A 23,521-nucleotide genomic window follows, 5' to 3' on the forward strand; every position below is an offset into this window, starting at 1 on the left:
ATTCCTTGAGGAAGGACTCTTAGAGATGACTAGCACCGGCATCGCTGCTGCCTCTGAAGTGATCATTGACTTCTGGGAACAGAACATGACAAAAACACGAGTGCTTTTGGCAAGCCCAACATTAAAGCATGCTATTTAACACAAGGAGTTAAAAAATAAATACTGTGAAGATGGGAGCTGCGGGGAATGGGTAAGCATCTCTCCAGTGATACATGTCATCTATGATCAGTTATACCTGAGTTGCGAGGCATTATATGGAGCAGTCAGTGCAGGCATTACTATGGTTAAGTCTCTGTTTTCCTAACATTATAAAATGACATATGGATTTCCTTTACAGGAGGTTGGCTACTCCTGGTAATGGAAATAATACAGACCACACAGGTACTCCTAACTCTCACAGAAGGTTCAGGTATTGCCGTGTTACCTTCCCAGCACTCTGGCTCCTGAAGAGACGTGTTGTCTGCGGTGGCAGCGAGCCAGCGCTCCCCAGGCAGGTTCTCCGCTCCAGCTAATAAATCCTCCGGGAGCTGGGCTCGTAGCACAGAGTGTGGTGCACTGGCACTTCAGTGGGTTTGAAGAAGAGCTGGCCCGGGTGTAGGATTCATGCTCCAACAGAGCCACACTGGAGACAGCCTGGGTGTCTCTGCCCCACGTCCCAGCCACTCTTCCGTGTCGGGAGGTGGTACGCTCGTGTCCCAGCCAGCTCTGCATAGGGCTGGCGGGTTTGGGCTTAGCCTCGCAGGGACACAGCCATCCTACTTCTTGCCTTATCTTGCTCTGGAAGCAGTACAGGCTTGTCTGCATGGTGCTTCGCCCGGGCCAGCAAGCCCGGCTGGTTTGAGCCATCGTCTCAATGGCACTGTTTGTCCTCCAGATCGCTCAGCAGCCCAGACACTGGGATAGAAACAGGCTCAGGGAGACCAGCTGGCATCATTATACCTCTGTAAGAATTAGACAGGTTTGTTACTCTGACAAGGGCACTTAAGTACAGGGGAGATTGGACTTTGCATCACTGAGTTTATATGCTGTGGCCTGGGCTTTGCCAGGGGATGGCTTGTTACCCCTTCCCATCTGCATTTCTTAATCAGACATAAGCAATGCAATGCTGAAAGGTGCAAAGCAAAATGTAAAATGATTTATTAAGGTACATTATATCAGTGCTCAAAAACAACACAGCAAAAAGAAAAACAACAAACAATTAACATAGGACTGCATCCACATGTATTTTGGATAAGTCTTACAATAGCACAGAACCAGTTTCTGAGGCATTTGACGTACAAAGTGCACCTTATGGCCTTTCCTGGTATGAAATTCAGAACATTTTCGAAGTTTCTTGGCACTGCAGACAGCAAGTTACTGTTGACTAGATGAAGTGATGCCACAAGTGGGAAGTGATAGATGAGGAGACAATGACAGCTCTCGGGGTGCAGACGGATGCGTCTCCACAGCAGCGCAGGGACAGATGTATCTTGTTCAGTCCAAAATTGCTTGTAAGTTGTTATTGTCCAGTGTCACTGCTGAGTGAAGTAAAGCTGAACTGATCATTAGTACAGAGTCTCCAGTCTTTTTCCCGTAGTCTGAATCTATAAATCATCACTCCAGGTTAAATCGTATGTATTAGGAGCGAACGTAAAATAGCTACAGAGCTCAGAAGTGCAGATGACTGGGGAATCATATGTTAATGAGATAAAAATTGTATTTTTCCTCCCAAATGCAAAGGGACTATTTAAAGAGGAGAATTTTCCTTGGGGGAAAGACCATTTCTGAGGGCTTTTTTTTCTATTGTTTTTCAGCATCATTCCAGCCCAGCCAAAAAAGCCAAGCTATCAGGAACAGGGCAGTATCGTCTGTGAGCGATGCAAGAGCAGCTGGGGAAGGGGAGGAAGACCATCAGGAACGAGTTGCTGGGGGAGATACCTGAGGGCTTTGGCAAGGTGTTGAGCTAACTCCTGAAGAAAACCAGGCAAAGTCCGACTGAAGTCGAGAGCTGCTGCATGAGAGGGAGGAGGAGACGGGGTGGATTGTCCTTCCCAAAAATGATCCCGTGGTAGAAGAGGACCAATAGCTTATAAGGAGGAAAGAAATAATGTTAGGGACCAGTGGAGAAAATGCTTAGTAAGGGACAGAAAATGCCAGGCCTTGTCATGGTCCACTGACTCCCTTGCCAAGCAGCTCTGTCCTGCAGCTGGTGGATAATCCTGGACAGGGAACAGCCAGCCAGGGAAGGCATTTCATGAGTGGAGTGTATATGAGACAGTACTTCATCTCCAGGCTTCTGTGGAGGAAAGGGAGCAGAGATAATGTCCTGATGGGTAGTAGCAGGTATAGATGTGGTGTTCTTTCACTGTGCTTGTTTACGGTGTGGCAGCTGGGCTGAACACGCTCATTTATATTGCATTGCATGGTGTGTGAGTGCTCAGCAAACAGAGGCAGGTATTTGAAAACAAGGTATTAATAAAGGCTGCAGATCAAGAGCACAGTGAACTAAACCTGATCACAAATAGACTTTAATATTGCACTGCTGGACAGTAACTCCCACACTAAAGCAAAGAAGGGGTTTGAATGTGTGGGCTGCTGGCTTCACGCACTCTGGCAAGGACCACCATGTTGATGTTTATAAACCATCCCAGAGGGTGTCTGAGAACAGCACAGGGGCTCAGGAAGGGCAGACCAGTTCTCCAACAACACATTGCGGTTGAATTTAGGAGGTAAGGTAACTGAGCTGGGCTTGGGCCCCCAGCAGCAGTCCAAGCCAGGCCAGCCATGCCAGGCTACACACCTGTGTGGCCCTCGCTTGAGCAAGGTACTCCACTGGGGCTGCCACGGCTTGGGCAGCCTTTGCTGGTGGGACTTTCACTTTCTGAAGAGAGTAGAAGAAAAATGAGCTGGACAAGCAGGGCAAGCAAGGAGGAGAGATTTCAGGCTCCTCTGTAAAGTACCCAAACTATAGCAAAGCATCTGGAAACGTGCTTCCTGAGAACAAACTGTTGCATGTGAAATGCTATGCTATGATAGGGAGTTGAAGAAAAAAAGATCAGTGACTTTGCAGATGAATGACCAAAGCACTGACATGAGAAAATGAGCTCTTGCTTTGCCATAAAGGCATTTGTTCAGCTTTCAAGTGTTGAGCAACAGGAATGTAAAACCTCTTTTGGTTTGGTGGCAAGAGGCAGCTGAGAAGGAGGGGTACTTGTCTGAATTAAAAATTGACTTTTGCTAGACTGGTGTTCCTGGCAGGTTACACCTGCTTCCCACCCTGTGCCTTGCTGCCACTCTGTCTGGAGCAACGTGCTCTTAACAATAGCTGGTGGCTGGAAGGTACAGCGTGTGCTACACTGCTCATTTCCCCTTCCTCCCAGCCTGATTGTTATTGCAGCGGTTGGGAGCAAGAAGGGCTCTTTAACACCATTAAGCTGTGAGGAGCTGCGGCTGTGACAGTGAGGGTCTGACTTCACGCAAGATGAAGTTGAAGAAAAATATTTAAAGAGAGAAGATGCCTTCCTGTAAGTACTTTGTACTGTAAAGCATATGTGTGTACACAAACACTCGCATGGACATGCATCCGGGAGAAGGTGTGTGTCCATGGGGGGAAATCCTGCCTGCACCAAAGTCAACGACAAAAATTCCCACTGACCTTGGCAGAGCAGGGCTTCAGCAACCGTCTGTGCCTGTGGTGGGACGCTGTGCAAGTGTTCAGGCACACTGCGAGCGCATTTACTCACTGCAGGGCTGGGGGATGGCAGCCCAAGCCACGCTAGCAATGCGCTGAAATACAGGTGGGGAGTGAAGGCTTGTCCTCAAGCCAAGCCCCACGCACCAGCAGTGGTACCTGGCCGTGTTGTCCTGTCTTTCTGCGTCATGTCTGAGCTGGAGCAGCTTTGTCTGCCTGTGAGTCACGGCAGCATTCCCAGGCAGTGACCTTGCCTACCTCAAGGGACTGGCAGGGGTCTTTGGTTGCTTGTTTGGTTTTGGCTCGGGGACTTTTTCTTTGTTTGTTTGCTTCCTTGTTTGTTTGTCTTTTTAACATTTGTTTGGATTAGTCTAAAAGTTGGTGAACTGCCTTCATTTACTCTGCTCCCAAAATAGGTAGGATAGTTTTCAAGGGTCAATTAGAAGGGCCAACGGGCCCTTGGATAACCCTAATCCTACATTCAGTGATTTCATCCAGTTTATTTTACCCTTGGCTCTGCCTTTGGTGAGGCAGAAGTTCAAGAAACCTACTCCTACAACTGACTTTAGTGGTTACTGTCTTGAAAACTACTATTTTAAGGTTAATTATAATTCTATTCCAGTGATTTTTTTCAACTGTTTTGAATTTGTGCAGCTCTAAGCATTTTTCAGTGATAATATAGATGGAAAATTAAGATCCTAGCATAATGAATATAAATCTTGGTTTCCTTAGGTACCTTTTGGAGATCCATTAAAAGTAATTTAGGGGCCCAAGGTTTAAAGACCTGCTCTAGTATGTTTAGCTCTAATGTGCCAAAACTTAAGTGGCTATTTTCACATCAACTCCTGTGTGGAGTAGGCCAGCCACCTGGTTTTATTAACGTAAAATGCATACTGTATTTATGGATTTCTCCTGTTCATAACTATCATTTTGTAATAGCTAGATTCTCATTTTTTCTGTCCTTCTCTGGCACCGCAAGCATCACAAACCAGCATCACCACGTGTGACAGGCATTTACCTGCCACCTTCATCCTGACCGCACACCTCCCAGCTGTGACTCCTCTGTGGGACACAGAATTAGGTGACTCCCAAAATTGGAGCTGTGATTCCTGCAGGAAAACACTATGTATCCATGCCGGGGACCAGATTTGGGGCAGTATGCCAAGTTCTTTTGAGAATTTGGCCCTAACTGTAATTATCATAGCTGATGGCTGCCCACTTCTGAAAATGTGCTGCAAAGTTACGGGTGCGGAACATTTGGAAAATCTGGTGACAAAGACCAGCCAGTCAGTGGAGTGCTGTCTCAGTTCGAGGGTGACATGAAGGACAGCAGAACAGGGGCCAGAGCTGCTAGTAAAGGAAAGCAGAAATGCATTCAGAGTGATAGACAGCATCTGTTCAAGATTCCAGATACCTGGCGAAACCAAACCAAAACAGGAGTATTACTAACAAATGTCAAGCATACCTATTTCTGCCTAACAAGTATAAAATGCTAAATCACTTCCAGAACAAACAGTCTGAATTACCTTTCCAAAAGACTAGTATGTCGTCAGCTCCTGCAGAAGAGCTCTGAACTAGGATCTTGAATCCAGAGCCTTCCTGTTGCTTTGGCAAATGCATCCTCCCTTCCACGCAGAGCCGTGGCCCCTTGGCCATGCTCTGTGTTTCACTGGAAGAGCTGGTAATATTACAAGCTGCTGAAGAAGAAAAACTGCTGAACTGCTTTGGAGCTCTGAGATCTGGTGGGTGAAATTCATTACAATTTAATTAATTTTTTTTTTCATTCATTTTAAAGATGTGTATGAACTACTTTCAGAATGTTATTATCATCTGTAACTTTTTTTCAGTGAATCTTTACGCTGACTATTTACATATTCTTTACAGTCTCCCTTTGGCACACCCTATACATGGAAGCCTGTACAGGATAACGCATAAATGATTGTGGTAACCACTCTATAAAGATGTAAGGTGCAGTCATTGCCACAGTACCTACAAACCAGACTCTATCAAATTTACCTTCAAACAGGGATCTCAGCTGCCCCCAAACTTATCTGGATGACCCCTACATGTGTTAGCAATATGCTCCAATGACATACATGTGTTTCCACGCAGCCTATCCCCGCACTGACAGCACAGGTTTCTTTGTTCAGAATCACATTATGCATGTGTTTGTTATTCATGTTTCTGCTTCCCCAACTTTCCTTTGATGTAAATTTAATACAACTTTTTTCATCATTATTTGAAACAGAAACTCTGGGACAAAAAGAACATCAAATATAGGATATACTGAATAACATCAGGCAATGTTTTATACTTTTTCTGCAAGTCTAAGCCATAATAAAAAATACATGTTTTTCAGAGGAAAAATAAAAGTCTCAACTTTTATTCAGGAGCTACAGACTTAGAGTTAGGGTCAGGCTGGGATGCCATGGCACTGGGCTGACCAAAGTCTACCACAGAGGATTTGTGTCAGGGAGGCAGGAGGAGATTCAGATTGGCTTCAGCTGTGCTAGAGACATTTTATTTTAAGTGGGCATTAAATTCTAAGTCCCCTGCAAGTCCTATACCGTGTCATATACAGTTTTGGAAAATGAATGGAAAGACGCTTATGTGAAGGCTGGGAAAGATGCTTAATCTTAAGCTTTACATTCTTCTTTAAATGTTTCTGAGCCACACCTTCACCTGTTGTTATCTTGCACAGTTTATGAAGATAACGCTACTCTGTGCTTAACCTTTAAACAAAATTTCTGTGATTACTGGCCCTGGTTCCCAAAGCGACTGTGAGAATGAACAGGGCAGATGGGAGCAGACTTTCCCAGTGGATGCTACAGAACATTTCTGTAATGATTTAAAGCCATGTTAAACAATAGCTTGTTCACATTCAAATGCAGAGCATCCCAAGATGCTGCATGAGGCAAGGGAGAGAACTGAAATTGCTTTTGCGGAGATGCTAGGCATAATTAAAGGCTTATGTCTGAATCTTACAGCTAACAAACTGCTGTACAACAAGGGAAACAGCTCCCTAAGTAGCTTTTTACTAAACACTAAATATACTATCATAACAATAAAACCTAACTATCCAGCTGCTAGTGAATTATGTGCATGTGGTACTGTGGACATCACGTCCCCTCTCTCTCCTTGAATCCGTCCCTTTCTGCTGCTGGAAAATAGCAAAGGTCCTCCAAGGAGCAGCTGAAAAGTTTAATAAAAATAAGTCAGAGCTGCTTAATCTGCTTTTGCAATCTGGCTGCACTTTTTCTGAAAATCATGATTGTTCCTTTGGCAAAGTTCAGGGTGAAGTGAGAGCTGTTAGCATGGCCCCAAAGAGGGGGGAGAAAAAAGCCACTTGCTGTCTCCTCTTTTGACATGACAAATAAAGGCAAATGTGTGAAGGTATTAGAGCCCCACTGCAGAGCAGGAAGAGGAAGACAAATGGCACCACACCATATGCCCGTAATCCCAATTAAAATGCATTCAAATTCATTTCTCTTCTCCTCAGCTTCCCTTTTCCACACCAGTGAGCAAGCATGTTTGACAACAGAGTGTGGGAATTTCTAGTTCACTGAGCAGGTTTCCTTTCTCTTTGCCCCTGCATCTACCTGAGGCTGCTGCTCCAAACCCTCGCCGTCCGGTCCAAAGCAAGCCCTGTCTCCCCTCACCATACAGCCAGGCATTGCGCACCGTGCCAGGGACTCCGGGAGAAAGCAAACTGGGAAGCAGCAGATGCAGCTTGAAGTAAAGCATTCTTAGTGGCAGTGTTGGGCTTTGTAGGAAATCAAACCTTTTAGGCTCCCCGTTGATGCTGTGCTTAGCTCACCACCTTTCCCAGGCGTGGAGCTTCCTGTGCTTAAGGAATACACTCGGGGAAGCATCTAGCAGGCAAGAGGGGCCTTCAACAGGCACAGAGCAGCAGGCACAGCAGCCAAGGTGATACCTGCTCAGTGCCACTGGCAAGAAGGGGGCAGGGGAAAAATGCCGCAGGGTACTTAGGAGGCTGGAAAATGCCTTGGAGTCAGCGGGGTCGTGAACACGAGAGGAAGGCAGCATGGACTGTTCATTAGAGGCTGAATGGATCGAGAGAGGGAGAGGATGTTAGTGTGGCAAATCAATCTGCAAGCATCAAATTGATTTTAAAAAATGCAAAAGGATGCATTCACCATTATAAAATCGAATAGGAAGAGCAACAAATAAACATGGTCTACAGTTCATAAAACCATGGTTAGACAGATAGCAGAACACTTTTCTTAGGCAGGATAGCAGGCAACCTCATCTGCAGCTTTTCACATTTCTACTTTTCACAATTCTAATGCAGAACTAATTATTTTCCTCTAAAGGCCCTTCCCTCTCCTCTTCATCTTCCTATTGACATAAAAGCCATTGACTGGACCTATAATCACAGCATTGCTTTTCACGATTTGTCTCTTGCTTCAAAATCTGTCCTTTCTCCCTTGTAGCATCTCTCTGATCTCAACCAAGAATTCAGAACACTTGCTTATAACTTTGCAGTCTCCAGGTTTTGGATTTTACATCCCCCTCCTTGCCAGCCTTTTCACATCTCCATCCCACTGCTTCCTACACAGAGTACAGCTGCCAGGTTGATGATACAGATGCAGAGATAAAATTCAATTCTTAAGAGCTGCCTTAGTAAAGTGATTTTAACATACAGTTCCAGATAGTTTTCTCTGTATGTATTTTATTTATGCTTTTAGGTTCACCACATCAACCATTGCCTCTTGTGCAGGTGAAGCAACTGAGCTAATCTCCGTCCCACTGTATCTGCTCTTCATCTGGCCTGGGTCATTCTCTCCAATGGCTTTCAGTGAACTGCCTGCCTGTGTCCTCAGAAGAAATGTCTCCTACACCAGTTCACTCCTATCAGCTGTCCATACACTTTGTGGTGCCAGAAGGTCTACAGGAAAGATCCAAAGGCAGGGGGTGGGGTGTCGCATATTATCTCATTCTTCAAAAAGGCTGAAAGTTTCTAGAAAATTTCATCCTGAAAAGGATACCTAGCAAAGGTATGAAGGATACCTTCATTCAAATGTTGGGAAATTTTTGGGAATGGCCTATTGCAAAAAGAAATGCAGGAAATGAGGGCTATTTGTAGCACTCCTAATCTGTGGCTGAAATAATTGTGGGAGCTCTTGCCCACTGCTTTCCTAACCAGGAGTAAGGGCTCGTAAATGAGCTAAGTGATTCTGTATGTCAAGCCATACTAGTGCTGTATGAACTGTAATATTTACTTAAAATCCTCTTGCAGACAATGTACTGATTCCAACTCTATCCCATAGCTGCTGCAAACAATGTCATTATTATACAGCTCGTTATCCCATGGCAGCTGGCAGAAATGAGCTTGGTCATTCACACGCAACTTTGAAAATGCGCCTGCACTTCTCACTGTGTTACCCATCATGACTTCTTAATGGCCACTTGGACAGGCTGCTACCGAACAGTATCAGTACCGACGCTTCAGGCCGGTCAAAAGAAATGAGTGAACAACACGAGGCAGATTCCTCCCAGCGTATGCTGAGGTTATGCCTGTGGTCATTTTTTGCTGTGTGACTGTGGAGGCCATGGTGTCTCTGTTGTGTGAGGTAACCCACAAGAGAAATCTGCAAGGAGGCACAACATTTTGAGGTTGCCTCACGCTATTCAGAGTTTGGCAGACCCACTGTTTATACAACATTAATACCAAATTGATGCTTTTGGGAAACTCCACCCATGAGTGATCCAGAAAACTTCCTGATATGCCCAACAAGACTTCAGCCAAGTGCACTAATTGTAGGCTGCAAAATATTTTTTCAGAGGAAAAGGATGGGAGAGAAGAGAGGGTGAAAACAGAGAGAGGAAGAGATAAGCAAAGAACTGATGGGCTACAGTAGGACAGACAATATAGGCAGGACAAAGTATTAGTGCAGAAGGAGGCAGAGATTGTGGGTACATTTGGGAAGACCATTCAACCTAATTATCAGAGGCTGTACTTAAGCAGAATGGGGTTCATGTCTGTCCCCTCCCTATCTCTCTCTCTGCCTGCGGTCAGCTTCTGCTGGCATTGCCTCTTCCACTCACACCCCTAAAACTTAAAGCTGCTTCTTCTCCTTCGAGGTTTCAGCATCTGGCAGGGCTTACAGCATCGCCTAGAAAATTACACTGGGGCACATCCCTTTCTTTCCCCATTGTTTCTATGGTCCCTGGCCGTGCTGTGACAGCAATATAGACTGATCCTGTTGGCTGCGCTAGCCTCTTGGACAATCCACTTTCAGATATAATGGGTTTCCTGATTGAGAAAATATCATTAAAACTGAGAGGTCTGGAAAAAATGAGATAGTTACTTTAATGCTTAAAGAGAATATTAAAATGATGCTTCCAGCTGGATCCTGCTGTTTGGTAACACCAAGACCAAATTAACTCCAGAGTTTAAATCACCAGATCTTCTTGATGTTGGCCGAATGCTTCTTCTCAGTCAGATGCTTTTCAAAGCCAAGTTAACGCAAGTACACAGACACAATTAACATACTGATGAAACTCATGGGTTGAAGGAAAAAAACATATAGGAGTTTGCTAGAGGTTGAGAGTCTGGAGTACAAAGGCAGATAAAGTTGCCTGCCTACAGCGTGAGCCCTGAAGTGAAAGAAAAGTTATCTGCCTTCCCCAGCTTGCTTCACCTATTGAGCCCCCAGGATCCTGGGCACATGCCTGCACAAGGTCCTGCCCTCAGATAACCGCACATTAAAGAGAAAAAATGAAACAACCAGCACCCGCTGGGTGATTCAGCCTGAGGTGCAGAGAAACATCTCTGGCTCCAAGTGAAGATGGAGCAGATAAACCAGGGAGCAGCAGCCAAAGCACAAGCAGCCGGCCGCCGAAGTGGCTTTCTAGAGTATATCTCTGTGCTTAACGTCCCAAGAGACCACCTCATGTCCACAATTCCAGCAGCCACAAGTGCCCAGAAAACACTGGAGAAGTTGATGCAGCCTCTGTACCAGAAACTGGCTGAGGGGAAGCGAGTGAAGGAGACAGTGCTGGAGGGCACTGCTACTTCAGAGAGACCACAATGTAATTAGGCATTTTAGAAAATAGAGAGGAAGAGACAATATTGGCACCGGGAGGTCTCCTGAAAATGCTCAGAAATGAAGCTCAATGTGGTACGAAAAATATTTCATTTCCAGGGCAGTTTAACCTGAGCAGCTTCTTTGGAAGGGAGGAAAGCTGCTCTGGGTCTTCCACATAACAAAGCAAGAGACTGAGCTGTGTGATGTCCTCGTTATCAAAATACCTAATTCTGAACAATCAGAAAAAGCCAGGCAGAGCCAAGGTGTATTTCTCCCAAGACCTTTTCCCTTTAATTAAAAAAAAAAAAAAAAATAAAAAAAAGAAGTCAGGAAGAATCACAGGTTCAGTGCAGAGCTGTCCCAGAGCCATGGAGCCTGGAGAGCTGCCAGCCAAGCTGGCAGGAAATTAGGCGGGCTTGTGATGGAAACCTGCCTGTGTTTCATCGGAAGTTCATCCAAACAGAGACGCTGCTGCGAAACATTTTGCTTACGACGAATCGGCATTCTCTGACAAAAACCTGTGCTGTTGGAAACCTCCCAGCCAGTGTTTCTTATGGCATAATCATTCCTTAAGCAAAAAAAGAAAAAAAAAAGACAGACACTGGGTGTGTCATAGCTAACATTAATGGGCTGCATTATATATAGTTTTGTAAGTGACTCCTTATATGGGGCAAATCTTAAAAATGAGTCCTCAGGCATTTCAGTCTGGTTTTGTTTTCACAATGAGTGCTGAAGGCTCAGCTTTGTTACCCTACAACATACACAAATGTAAAAGGAATGGTGAGATGCTGGGTGAGGATAGAGCGATTTTATTGTATCCATCATTTTTTCACACCGAATAGCATTTTTCAAATACTACATTGTTAGTTTCGTATTCCTCCCTGTTCCTCCCAAATCCATTACACAGAAAAATACAGATAATTCCCTCCCAATACTCACATTATGTAATGAGGGCATAACTCTCTCACTTTGAAATGACTAACCTGATCATTTAAAGAAAAGAGAGAAACATGGAAAACACATACACAACTTGGAATAGCTGAATAGCTGAGAGCATTTTTCTTTTAAAAGAAAAAAAGACAAAATGAGGGATATTTCCTCGTTTATGGTTTTGAATGATCACTGGAAACCTCTCTCATTCTTTCTCTCTTCCAAAGGAGTACCCAAAAGGCCACAGGATAAGGTCTGCATACAAATTGGAGACTTAGTCCTGCATACTCTTCATTTACCTGAGCTCCAGAGCCAGAAGTGGGAGGCTGTAATTCAGATGGCTGTGAAATAAATAGCAAAGTACCCATTTAAACTAACCAGAAGCTCAAGTTATAATGGCTATATTTGTTTTCCATGTACCTTTGGAAAAAACCAGCCATGAGCTGCTATTCAAATTTTCTTTCTTTGCCCCCCAGTTATGTGAATACAGTGCACAAGATCAAGACATTTTCAGCATGTAACTTCAATCATGTGAGACGTCCCACTGATTTCAGCCAGCAACTTCCTATTGAGTCAGCAAAATACTTATGCCTGCGTGTGATTTTGAGATGACTAATCTCCCTGGCTGTGTCTGCGCTGGTGGGTAGGTACATTGGGCAGGATGTCCTGCGGCCCCGGCCCCCGGCATACGCCCTGGCTGCATCCTGGCTCTGGGCTGGGACAAGATCGGTGTGACCACGAGCTCCCGCATGCTGTGGTTTAGTTTGGAAAGAAATCCTCGTGCCCGGAGCCGGCAAGAAGTGTGGTGTACTTTGTGAGAGTCTGCAGCCGGGGTGATTGAGGGGATGACTGGAGGGGCATCTACTCTGCTGCATGGCCAAAAGCCCAGCTTCGTGTTTAGCGTTACCCACAGACTGAAACTCTTTGGTAACTTGGAGTGGTACTATACCAGCCCTGGCTTGAACGAGGCTGTCACAACTTCTCTAATGAACCTCTCACAGTCTTTGAATAATGCAGCTATTTATAGGCTAGGTCTACACTGAATAGATCGCAGAAGCTGCACAAAAGCTCACAGTGTTTTAGCAATGAAGCTGCAGAGAGGCATCAGCGCAGACCGAAACCACTCAGTATGGTTACATACAATTAAATATGATAATCTACTATGCTTTGCCTGATTACACTCACTGCTTAACTGAAAAGTTAATGGCATCTTATTACATTTATAAAATTTTCTTCAAAGTGAGAGCTGGTCTTGTGAAGTACAGGAATTTTCAAGTCTTACAGATTGAGAACTAAGCCCTGCTTTTGCCTACAACATCAATTTTTAGGTATAGCATCACTTAATTTTAACAGAATACTCTCAGTAATCAGTGCAGAACTTGGACATAGTCAGAAACCATCAGCAACTGTCTCATCTTTCTCTTTCAAGCTGCTCTTTTTAGGCTCTAGAAAACGTCCTGGGGCTTGTGCTCCCAGCATCTATCATGGGGTGAAAATAATAATAAAAAGAATGATTAAAAAATGTTCAAGAAGTGCTCTCAGGAGGAAGAATTGCTGCCAGGAGCATTCTGTCCTTCTCACCACCCAAGCACGTTGCATCTTAAATGTTTCATTTTGAGATGTGCGAGTTGAAGATAGCACAAAGCAGCAGGACCCTTTGCATATGGCTCACCTGAATCTTTCTTAGAAGAAATCAGAGAAAGGATTTTACTGCTTTGACCTTCCCAGACTTCTGTCTCTATGACACTTGTTCATGAAGTCCCGATAAACAGTAGACAGCTGCAAACATGCTTTGCTTATGAATCTTGTAAATCTTCTGAATCTTACGAGAGAATTGACATTCGATACAGGTGTTGGAATAAGCGCTGTAAGCCTTCGGCTTTCCACCACTGTGGCCAGAAAAGGCTTCAGTGACACCCTATAGCACAGAGCCTGGCAGTTCCTGCTACTTTCTCTTAGTCCTAATGTTTTATCTCTCTAACAGGAGCAGGGATTTCCTCTGGGGATTAGGAGGAGGAAAAGACAGAGGTACTATTTCATTACAACACAAAGCACAAAAGGATGAAAAAGATAGCTAATGGTTGTCTTTTCTTCTTCTTTTCTGGTAATTGCTTCCTCTTTAGCAGCTTTGAAGAGAAGTTGGGACCCTCTGTTTTATCCTGGTCGGTAAGGGCACAGGCCATAAAGGGACTTACAAACCTGACTACTAGTCTGAGTCACAGAATCCTTTATTTAGATGGCATTGAGACCCTCTTCTCAGCCCACTCCTGCCTCTGCAAGTGCACTGAGTCCTCTGATGCCCAGGTCCCTGCTATAGGCGTGGGAAAATGGTGTGACCCCACTGGCCAGCAGACTCAGTACCCCCGTTAATGCCAAAGCTCCCAGGGGATTCCTGAACTAGATGTTCCTGCACTGGTCTAGACCATCGCTGCTTCCCAGACAGCCAAATTTTACATTCAGCCCTCCTCAGGTGAGAGAGAGTGACTTTTGAATTAGGCACATGGATCCAAACCGAAGTCCCTGCTCCAGTGGACTCGTATGAGTAGCCTAGAAATTCCCAGAGACCCTTGGAATCAAACTATTAAATTATGAAACAGCAGCTCTTCTGGCCCTGACACACCCAGATGGGTTTTTTCCACTTGTTTTATTAATTTTTGCTTCTGAAAACAGGGAAAATGAAGCGAGGCAAGGTGAAGACCTTAATCTGATTTTGTAGCTTTGTGGCAGGAAACGTGTTAGTGAAAATAAGCAACTTTTCTGCTTTAAGTTGCATTTACAAATACACTGGTGGTACCTTGTCTAGAACTGCTGACTCTTACAAAAGAAATATTTTGGAAGGGATGACACATTTTGTCTCGTATAAGGTTCCTTGGTGCTCACCAGTAAAATTCTTCAATATCAATAAATAATCAAAGACCTTATTTTCATATTATTAAGACATTTAAGTGTAAGTACAATACTAAGTTATAAACATGTTCTGTAACAGGTAATAAATGCAGCTTATCACTCACTGACTAGTTTAGAAACTCATTTTTTTCTGCTGGATTTAAAATTTCTGGTGAGAAATTTCTCACCAATTTAAAATTGGTGAGAAGTGTACTCAGCACATAGCTGAGTCAATTGAAATTGCACCTGTTCTTGGATGCAAGTCATAACAAATGCAACCCATATACATTGTAAAGAAAAGGACTTGTACGCACTTTTTCCAATTAACATCTGCCTTTTGGCAAGTCATTAACCTATTTTCTTACAAAGAAACAGCTTCAATTGTATTATGCATCCGAAGCGTGTAAAAGTCCCTGAGGGGGCACTCTGACAAAAACATACTGTTCCTGCATCCAATGTGAACATACATATTCATTAATTGTTTGGGGCAAAGAGTACAGAATTTCTGATTTTTACAAGTCGTACAAGGTAAACAGGTTACATAAAGCTATGTCCTTGGAAATACATTCACATCTCAGCTACCGCCGCTCAGCAGAAAACTCAAGAGTGGTTTCGTGCTGTGATATGGCAATGAAAATAATTCAACACCACTGTAATAAGACTTTTAGGAAGGAAAAAAACCCTCTTTACCCTAAAAATAGTACAGCATATTTATTTATTTAAATAAATATAAATAAATAAAGGTTGGAAGTTGTATTTCTTGAATCCCTCATGCTACAGGAATCTGTTCAGGCCATCGTAAAATGGTGAGGAGAACTTATTCTACCACAATTTCTCCAGCTGGAAGATTAGTTTAATCAAAATTTAAAACTACAGTTTAAGTTTCTTGGCATAAAGATAATGAAAGAACAAAGTATTATCTTACATGTGTAAAAACAAGAAGCAACAATCACCCAAAGACAAGGGAGTTGTTCTGATACATTCGCCTCCAGGAACTGTTTTTCCAAAACCGTAAGTTTATAAAAAATATCAGCAGTAGTAAAAAGTAAATACTGAAGATTTTTGGAGAATGTAGTGTTGTGTTTAAAAAACAAACAAACAAACAAAAATGAAACAATGTCCAAAAAATAAAAAAGAGAAAACCCAGAATACAGTTTGAGCTGTCAGGTTGGTCCATAAAGCACAATGGATTATTGGCATAAACTGATGTCTCAGTCTGATTTTGCCCCGGTATTTGAAAACCTCTATGTTCAGATCAAAAGAAAAAGTGAAGTGCATTAAGGTCCAACATTGCAACATTTACCCATTTGGTGTCTGCCCCCGTGGTGAAAATTAGGAACCTCTAAACATGCTCCCAAAGGAAGTGCATATTACCATCCAAAATGAAAAACTGAGAAAAATACCTTTATTGCCTCAACATCATGCTTTATGTAATGCCCAAGATAAAAATCCAATTAAAATTCCACTAAACTTTGATGGGAATTACAAATAAAACTTAAGACACAGTAGCAACTGACAGCATTTCTTTCAATTTGGAAGAGCGTTTTTGTTTCGAAATGTCTGCAGAAGCACGTACGATGAGTTGCTGAGCTACTGCATAACGCTTTGACGCTTCAGGAATTTGAAGCTGGGTTCCTCCAGAGACAGCCTCCCAGCGACGCCGGCAGGAGAGGTTATTCCTGCTGCCACCTTCTCTCTCCCCTCCGCAAACCTTGGGGATCTACTGCATGTCATTCAGACATTGGTGTTATTTTTTTTAATGAAATAATTGAGCTGTTTTTGCAGTAGCTGGCCTGAAAAGACTGAAGAAGCAGCAGTCTTTCTCCATCAGGTTGGCCTATTTACATTTACTATCAAAGGGATAACTTAGCTTGAGGAAAGCTGGACTGCATCAGGTACATGGTTCAGCTTGTTTAGAACATGTATGGATTTTCAGTACTTCACTGCAGTATGCAATACAGATATACTTTTCATAATAATTTAAAGACCTGTGCAATTATTTTTTAACACGGTGCAGAAGCACAACTAAGGCTAAACAGCATTCATTTTCCTCTAGCTCTATAAGATAATTCAAATTAGTCAAGTCACCAGTTGTTTGCCAGAGCACAAACCCTAGAGTAAATGCCTCTGAGAGTTTAACCAGCCTCTTCAGGTGCTTTTGAAGGAAGTTCTTCTATTTCATAGCTTTATTTGAAATTATATGGATCAAGAGAATGAGATAACTAGTCCACATCAGTGTTCCTTTAAAAGAAACATCACATTAGCTGGTTGTGGTTGTGTTTTAGGAAAGCCATCACAGCTTGAGGAAGATACCTCCATCCTGTTCTCAAATGACCATCTCTAGTTATACAGACATCCCAAGTGTCATGCATTTTGAGTTTCAATATCAACAGACCACCTGACAGAATGACAAGCACATATCTTAATTTGGAAATGTTATGTTAGTTCACCAGATTCACAAACAGCAGAGGACTAAACTGGATTAAGCAGTAAATGCTCCAGATAATAGGTACTGAAAAGGAAGGAGGATTAGTGATAGGAGCTAAGGCAGAAAGGAAAATTTCAGCAGAGATTTCATTAAAAAATACAGAAGTAAAAGAAATTTCCAAATCTTGTTGATAAATAATCCTGAAAAGCTTAACAAAAAAAAAATCTACAGATTTAAAACTTCTATATATATAGTCCACTCGAGAAACAAGACAAGCAAAGGATTTTAATAGCTACATGGTTTTGTGTCTTCTAATGGAGCCAAGAAAGGCAAAGACCACAAAAGTATTTGCAAATGCATAAAGCAAAGTACATCTGACCTAAAAGACAGTATTTACATAACTATGCGTTATATAGAATTATAAACAATTGCATAATCAAAGGTCAGGCTGTTTGCATTGGAATATGTAAGACCATCCTTTCACAAAAAATCTGTGGGTAGAATGTTGCATAGAAATAGTTGCATCTAAAATTTTGACAAGAGACTGCTTCTTCACAATAAACAGTACTACTTAAGACTGAGCTGAAAACTTGTAGTACTTGTTGGTAAAACTCAGAGTTTACCAAGCAAGTGAGGTGATGTCTCTCTGAAGGTGATGGCTATCTGAAGGTGATTACTAGGAGAGAAAATGAAAAGTTATAAAAGAAAAATTGACTGCTCTTTGCTTTGGCTTCAACCGCAATAGTATCTGCACAGTGAGCTTCCGTACTTAAGCTGAACTCTATTGATGTTAATGAGGTTCAGCCTGGGAAATGGGCTTTATCTATATACAGTCAGTTGCAGAATTGGATTAAAATGCTCCCCCAATTTCAAGTGTCCTATTTTTCAACATACAAAGTGTGAAGTTGCAGAAATGGATGACTACCTAGTTTTGATTGTGGATTTACAACAGGTATTCTGCAACTGCCATTTTAAAAAAATAATAGGTAGACATAAAGAAGCATAGATGTTTTCTATTAAAAAAAAAGACCTACAATCGTCTTTCTAAAAATTGCATTTTTATTAAAAATAAACCCCAAATCATCACACATTGCAAAGTCTTTCCTGATTTATGGCTTCATTCATAACGCATTAACTGATGGGGGACATTCATAGCATGCAAAGCTTAAGCACCTGTGGAAGTCCTTGGAGGATGAGAATCTTTTGTATTTATTATATAGATTTCACATCATGTTGTGTTTGGTTCAAATATATTCTTCAGAAGTATGAAGCTGAGTTATTTTTCTAAATATGAAAAATGAATTTTGATGGGGATGAGATAAGCAAAAGTGCTCACCTGCATCAGTCTTGCAGCTGAATTCACACAGATGCAATTATAGTTTCAAAGTTTAAGTGACTTCATTTTCATATTTGTAGCTAAAAGTTTTTACACTACATCTTCTTGCAATCGTCACTAAAATGTTCAGAAGATATAGAGTAACTATTGCTACTTTTTGGTAAAATATTTGAGAGTATGTAAAGGACAAAGAAAACCTCTGGCATTTATTTTTGGAGTTAGGGCTAATTAGGTCTTATTTAATTTAGGTGCTTGAGTAATGTTGCCTTAGCGCAAAGAGCATTATTTTCACAATCCTTACCTGAGTTAAAAAACCTGCATAGTGCACTTCCATAATAATTGCTATTCATCTAAAAATACATAGTTTGTTGCTTAGTCGTATTCAAAGACCTTATTAGGTTGAAATAAGAGTCCTGTAACATTCAATGGGAATGATTTTAGAAAATATTAGTTTTGGCTAGGTTGCACTTTAGTAAATATATAACCAGAATATCTTCTTGCTACCAATGTTTAAAATGTATTGTATATTTTTTTCTTCAGTTTTTATTGACTTGTTAGAAAAGGAGGATTTTTTTGCTTATAGCAAAATCCAGTGAAGTAACATTTATTATTTCCTTGTGAATATGTGAAACATATTCATTAATACAGTTCGTTTTCATCTTCTATTCTTCTTGTCTTCCCTGAAGTAACATTTTTTGCTGATTTTCTAAGCATTCTTTCAATTTATCTTCAGTCAAAGTCAGACGTTGTTCCAGGATTGAAATAGTCTGCATGAAGAGGACAGTAATTTCAATTTGTTTTTATATTACTCACATGGTATTATAAAAGTGTGCAACATAGTAGTATAAGAAAAATCATTTAAACTCAACAGGAAAAAATATCCGAAGATGGCTTTTCCTTAGCTATTCCACTATTTACAACTGTATTTAAAAATAATGGCTTTGTATCTATGGTTTAAAGGTTTAAATTGTTTTCACAAAATATTTTCTCTGAAAGAGAGAGAGAAATATAAACGTGCATATATAAATTACTCCAAAATACTATGTGAAAGTTGCATCTATATTTCAATAGAAAAACAGCCATCACTGGTGACCCCAAATGATGTCTTTCAAAAACTTAAAAGAAACTTCTAAGGCATCCACAAAAAAAGGAAGTGAGAAAAAATATACTATTAAAAGGCATTCTCCAAGACATTACCTTCATCAGAAAAGGTAGGTTTCTGAACACAGGCTGGCGGTTTCTTGTTAATCCAATTTACTACACAAATAATTTTCAACTGATGACTTGACTCCATATTTCCCAAAACTTATTTCTTAACATATATATTGCAAAAGAACACAGAAAAAAAACCTTAGCCACTCCCTTTTGATTTGGTTTAATGTTAATATATTACAGACTCCAGAGCAGTATCTTAAAACACAGATTGGCTAAATCTGGATTACTAAAAAGAAGTATTGAGCATTTGTGAACACGTGACTCAGAGTCACTGACTGAGACTAGTATTTGTGCAGTTTCACTGACACTAGGAATTATTCCACTGCTTAGATTCCTACCTAAGTCAACACCTTGAACACTAAGTTTGAAAAGGGATTTAATGGTACCTTGCCAGTTTACTTTGTTCATCCCCTGCTAACGCATGACTGTTCAAGCTGGAATCTGACAATGTCTGCTAAACAACTGGCTTCTGGCAAATCTGTGCTAGGTTTCACTACTGAAAAATAGTGACTCTCTTCGTCCAGAGTTGAATTTACAACAATAATCTTTATGATTGTGTAGCAGGAAGCTTTCACTTTAGCAAACACAATACATGAGATCAATATTTGCTGAAAGGAAAAAAACAAAACAGTCACTTGACTATACAACTACTCAAAATAACCCATAGACTTCAATATTTTGATTTATGAACATGGTTCCTGGTTTTGTTTTTTTTTTCCCATTGACAGCATTATCATTTTCCACTGCAAGTGTTATCTGTTATTGCATACTTACTAGAGTTAAAACATCCAGCTGCTCCACAATGTGCTCCAAAGCATTACCCAGGGAGGAGGAGATGCCTGTTTGCTTGTCCACATTATGCACAGCTGATTCGGTCTCATTCGCTGACTTCCTTTTTGAACTTGTTGCCAAGTCTGAAGCAGGGGGATACTGCAGATCTTCACTGCTGACATCATCCTTGAATACAGAAATACCATTTGAAGATTCAGTTGCCTTTGTTTTAATTTAATTGGAACCATACAAGAAGATAGGCAGAAAAGTCTGGCTTTTAATTTTTTAAAAAATCTGTTTACACATATATGCACACACACAAGGGCCTTCAGATTTGCTTCTTGTACCAGGTCCAATTCATAACACTTCAATTCGTTCTGACCTAAGAGAGAATTTCAGCTGTGATGGCTGAGGCAATAAGAGAAATCTCAGCAGCCTTCAGGTACATGTTTCAGGTACATATGATTGAGGTACTACATGCTGTACTACTAGAGCTTGAATTAAAGCTCAAATAAATACTATTGCTGACTGGAGTTTTCTTCAAAAAGATAGCTCTAGTTCACAAAGGAATTCATTCACAGCAGTCATATAGATGAAAAATCCATAAGTGACGATGATCACAAGGGTTCCTTCCAACTTCATAGTATGAAACCTTTGTTTAGTATGAATTAACCTCTTCTTCCAGAATAATTTTAAAAAAAAGTAGTTTTCAGTTGTTTATTTTTGAGAAACATTCCTTCAGAAAATGGGAGGAGGAAACAATGGAAAAGACCCATACAATGCAAAGTTAAGAGAGAAATAACTTTGATGTATAAACATTGCTCAAGGGTAACAGAGAGAGCATGATCTTCCCAATCACTTCTGGTTTTGTTTGTGCCTTGAAGTTCTTAATGGCACTTTTGAGTCACAAAAGGTTAAATCATCAGCAATTCATTAGAAGGTCCTTCATAACAACTTTACCTGATTTATTAAAGACTTTTTGAGATTTCTTTGAAAACTTCTTATACCTTCAGATAATTTTAGTTTATTTTTACACTAAAATAAACTGAGGTAGTCAAGTTTTATTATCTCTAATTATATTTCCAATATCCACAACATTTACAAAATAAAACTTTTAAATGGTTACAATTTAACTGTTTCTCTTAAATTTATCGACAGCTGGTGAAAATAGCCATTAGCTATGCAAAGGGGAAATTTTAATCTTACCTAATGTATTTAAAATACACAATATTTACAGTGTACTGCAAATATATTTATGTTGTAAAGCTGAACAGATTTTCAAAAGAAAGAGTCTTAAAATCATTGCCAGCCATTAAAAAAAATTCTCCTAAGTCTACAGAATAATCTTGTAGAATGTAAATTGCTAGGCAGAATTAGTGGCAAACCTTTACAAGATTACCTAGGCATGCTGATGAGTTTCTGTCAAGAATGATTTATGTGTAGTTGACCCTGCCTTTGAATCAGGTGGGATCAGAGAGTGATGGATGAAATACTGCTACTACAATAATGTAATGATTTTAAATATAATTAATAATAAATCATACCAATATTATCAGGAACTTATACTGCTGCATTATCCACAATACTGTTCCTGTGTCTTCAGTGCCATCCTGCACAGTCCTGACCAACTAACGTGCTCTGTTCTCTGGACTCACTATTGCTGATTCTCCAAAATCTTTTCTTCCCTAAGTGCTGGGGTTGTGCTATCTACATCAATGAGAGAGAACTAAGCAAGAGACAAGTTGTGTCCACCATCTACCTGGAAGGGCTTTTCTTTTTACTAGCAAAGCACAAGAGCAAACCAAAAATGCTACACACATAGAGTCAGTAGAAGACTGCAGGTCTAGGGAGGGAAATGGCTGAAAGCAGAGATTGTGGTGGCATAAAAGGCTTTTGTGTCTTAGGAAGAGGAGGGCAAAGAAGAAAGTCTCACCACCCTCTCTGAGTTAAAAGCTCCATTGTGCAGTTAAGTTCTGCAAGGACAGGTCTCAGCCCCCAAGCAAGAACCCATGAAGTGCAGACCAAGGGGTTGATAAGGATAGGGGGAGATACCCATGCATATACCTCAGACCTTAATTTACAGTGCTGCAAAACCACGTGCAACCCTTCTCACAGTTTGATAGTACCATGGTATTTGGTGATATGTCACTTTCTTTGATTTCATTATGATGAAAGAAACAGATAAATGAACTAGAAGATACCTCCAGTTCCCTTTCAGCCCTCTTTTCTGTGCTTGGTGACTGATTTATGCAAATGAACTAAGCATGTCAAGTAATAAAGATCTGATGCAACTCATACTGAAATCCATCAGTGATTTGTATTGATACTGGGTTGTGTCAAAAATAAAAGTGTGCTAGGCATCAAACTACAGGTTTCAAACATTAAACATCTGAGGCTGTTCTGCAGAATGTCCTAATGGTTACAACATTTGCATTGGACTACAGAGAACTGGCCTTCTTAGTCTAAGGCTATTTAAAATCATGGCTTATAGCGCAATGCTTTGTCAGCCAGGCTGTTGGCTTTTAAAGGCATGAAACTGTGGAAGAAAGGGTACTCTCTCCAGCCATGCTGTTCGAGTTTTGCCACTGGTCAACAGAAAGTAGCTTTTGTTCAGTTGTTAGGATGCTCAGTCAGGAGCAGGTAAGTCCTGTTCCCATGAGAGGCTTTATATTTTATATATAAGGGGATAAAATGAATAAAAACTCCATAGGAGAAAGGATTTGAACCCAGAACTTCCCCACTCCTAACTAGATGGTTTAATTACATCTTTCTCTCCAGTGCCATGAATTTAAATTTCTTCTCAATGTGAAAAATCTTGTGATGTCAATTTCAAATTATTCCAAAGAATTGTACATTATGAAGGAGTCACTTGTTAGCACAAAATGAAATAGAATACAAATAGTTTGATTTTTGGACAAGGTAGACAGAAAACAAATTTCCCATTTAATTTTACTTTGCTTTAGCTCCTTGCTTTAAAGTGTTAGAAGTCCTCAAAAGAAAGTGTTCCGAATATCTCAGAATATTCTGGTTCACAATGTATCCCATGTACTTTTAGATGAGCGTGAAGTATATAGGATTATTGCATCTTAAGACTGTCCATATCTTCCCTTTGCAGATTTCGTTATATGAGATACCATTAATTCAATCCTAGAAGAGCTCAGATTCACTGTGTTATTTCTGACTTACCAAGTTATATCTGAGGTCCTTGGGAAACGGGATTAATGGAAGCTTTT

At 41.0% G+C, this 23,521-nt stretch overlaps 1 protein-coding gene across 10 annotated transcripts in view; it reads right to left on the minus strand.

The window, feature by feature from the left end:
* Positions 1–17,237: 17,237 nt before the first annotated feature.
* Positions 17,238–23,521, minus strand: part of POC1B (POC1 centriolar protein B) — a 58,479-nt gene continuing 52,195 nt past the window's right edge. For 3 of the 10 annotated variants that reach the window (XM_072865022.1, XM_072864979.1, XM_072864964.1), the window contains 2 exons: positions 20,292–20,474; positions 17,238–19,069 (listed from right to left, as the gene is read on the minus strand). In XM_072865022.1, the coding sequence (XP_072721123.1) occupies positions 18,965–19,069; positions 20,292–20,474 (288 nt within the window). In that variant the 3' untranslated portion in view covers positions 17,238–18,964. Of the gene's footprint in view, positions 19,070–19,499; positions 19,615–20,291; positions 20,475–23,521 lie in introns of all 10 variants that reach the window. The other 7 variants (XR_012043045.1, XR_012043042.1, XM_072864946.1 and 4 more) reach the window with 5 other exon arrangements.

Source organism: Ciconia boyciana, chromosome 1 (assembly GCF_034638445.1).
Source record: "Ciconia boyciana chromosome 1, ASM3463844v1, whole genome shotgun sequence".
Taxonomy (NCBI): domain Eukaryota; kingdom Metazoa; phylum Chordata; class Aves; order Ciconiiformes; family Ciconiidae; genus Ciconia; species Ciconia boyciana.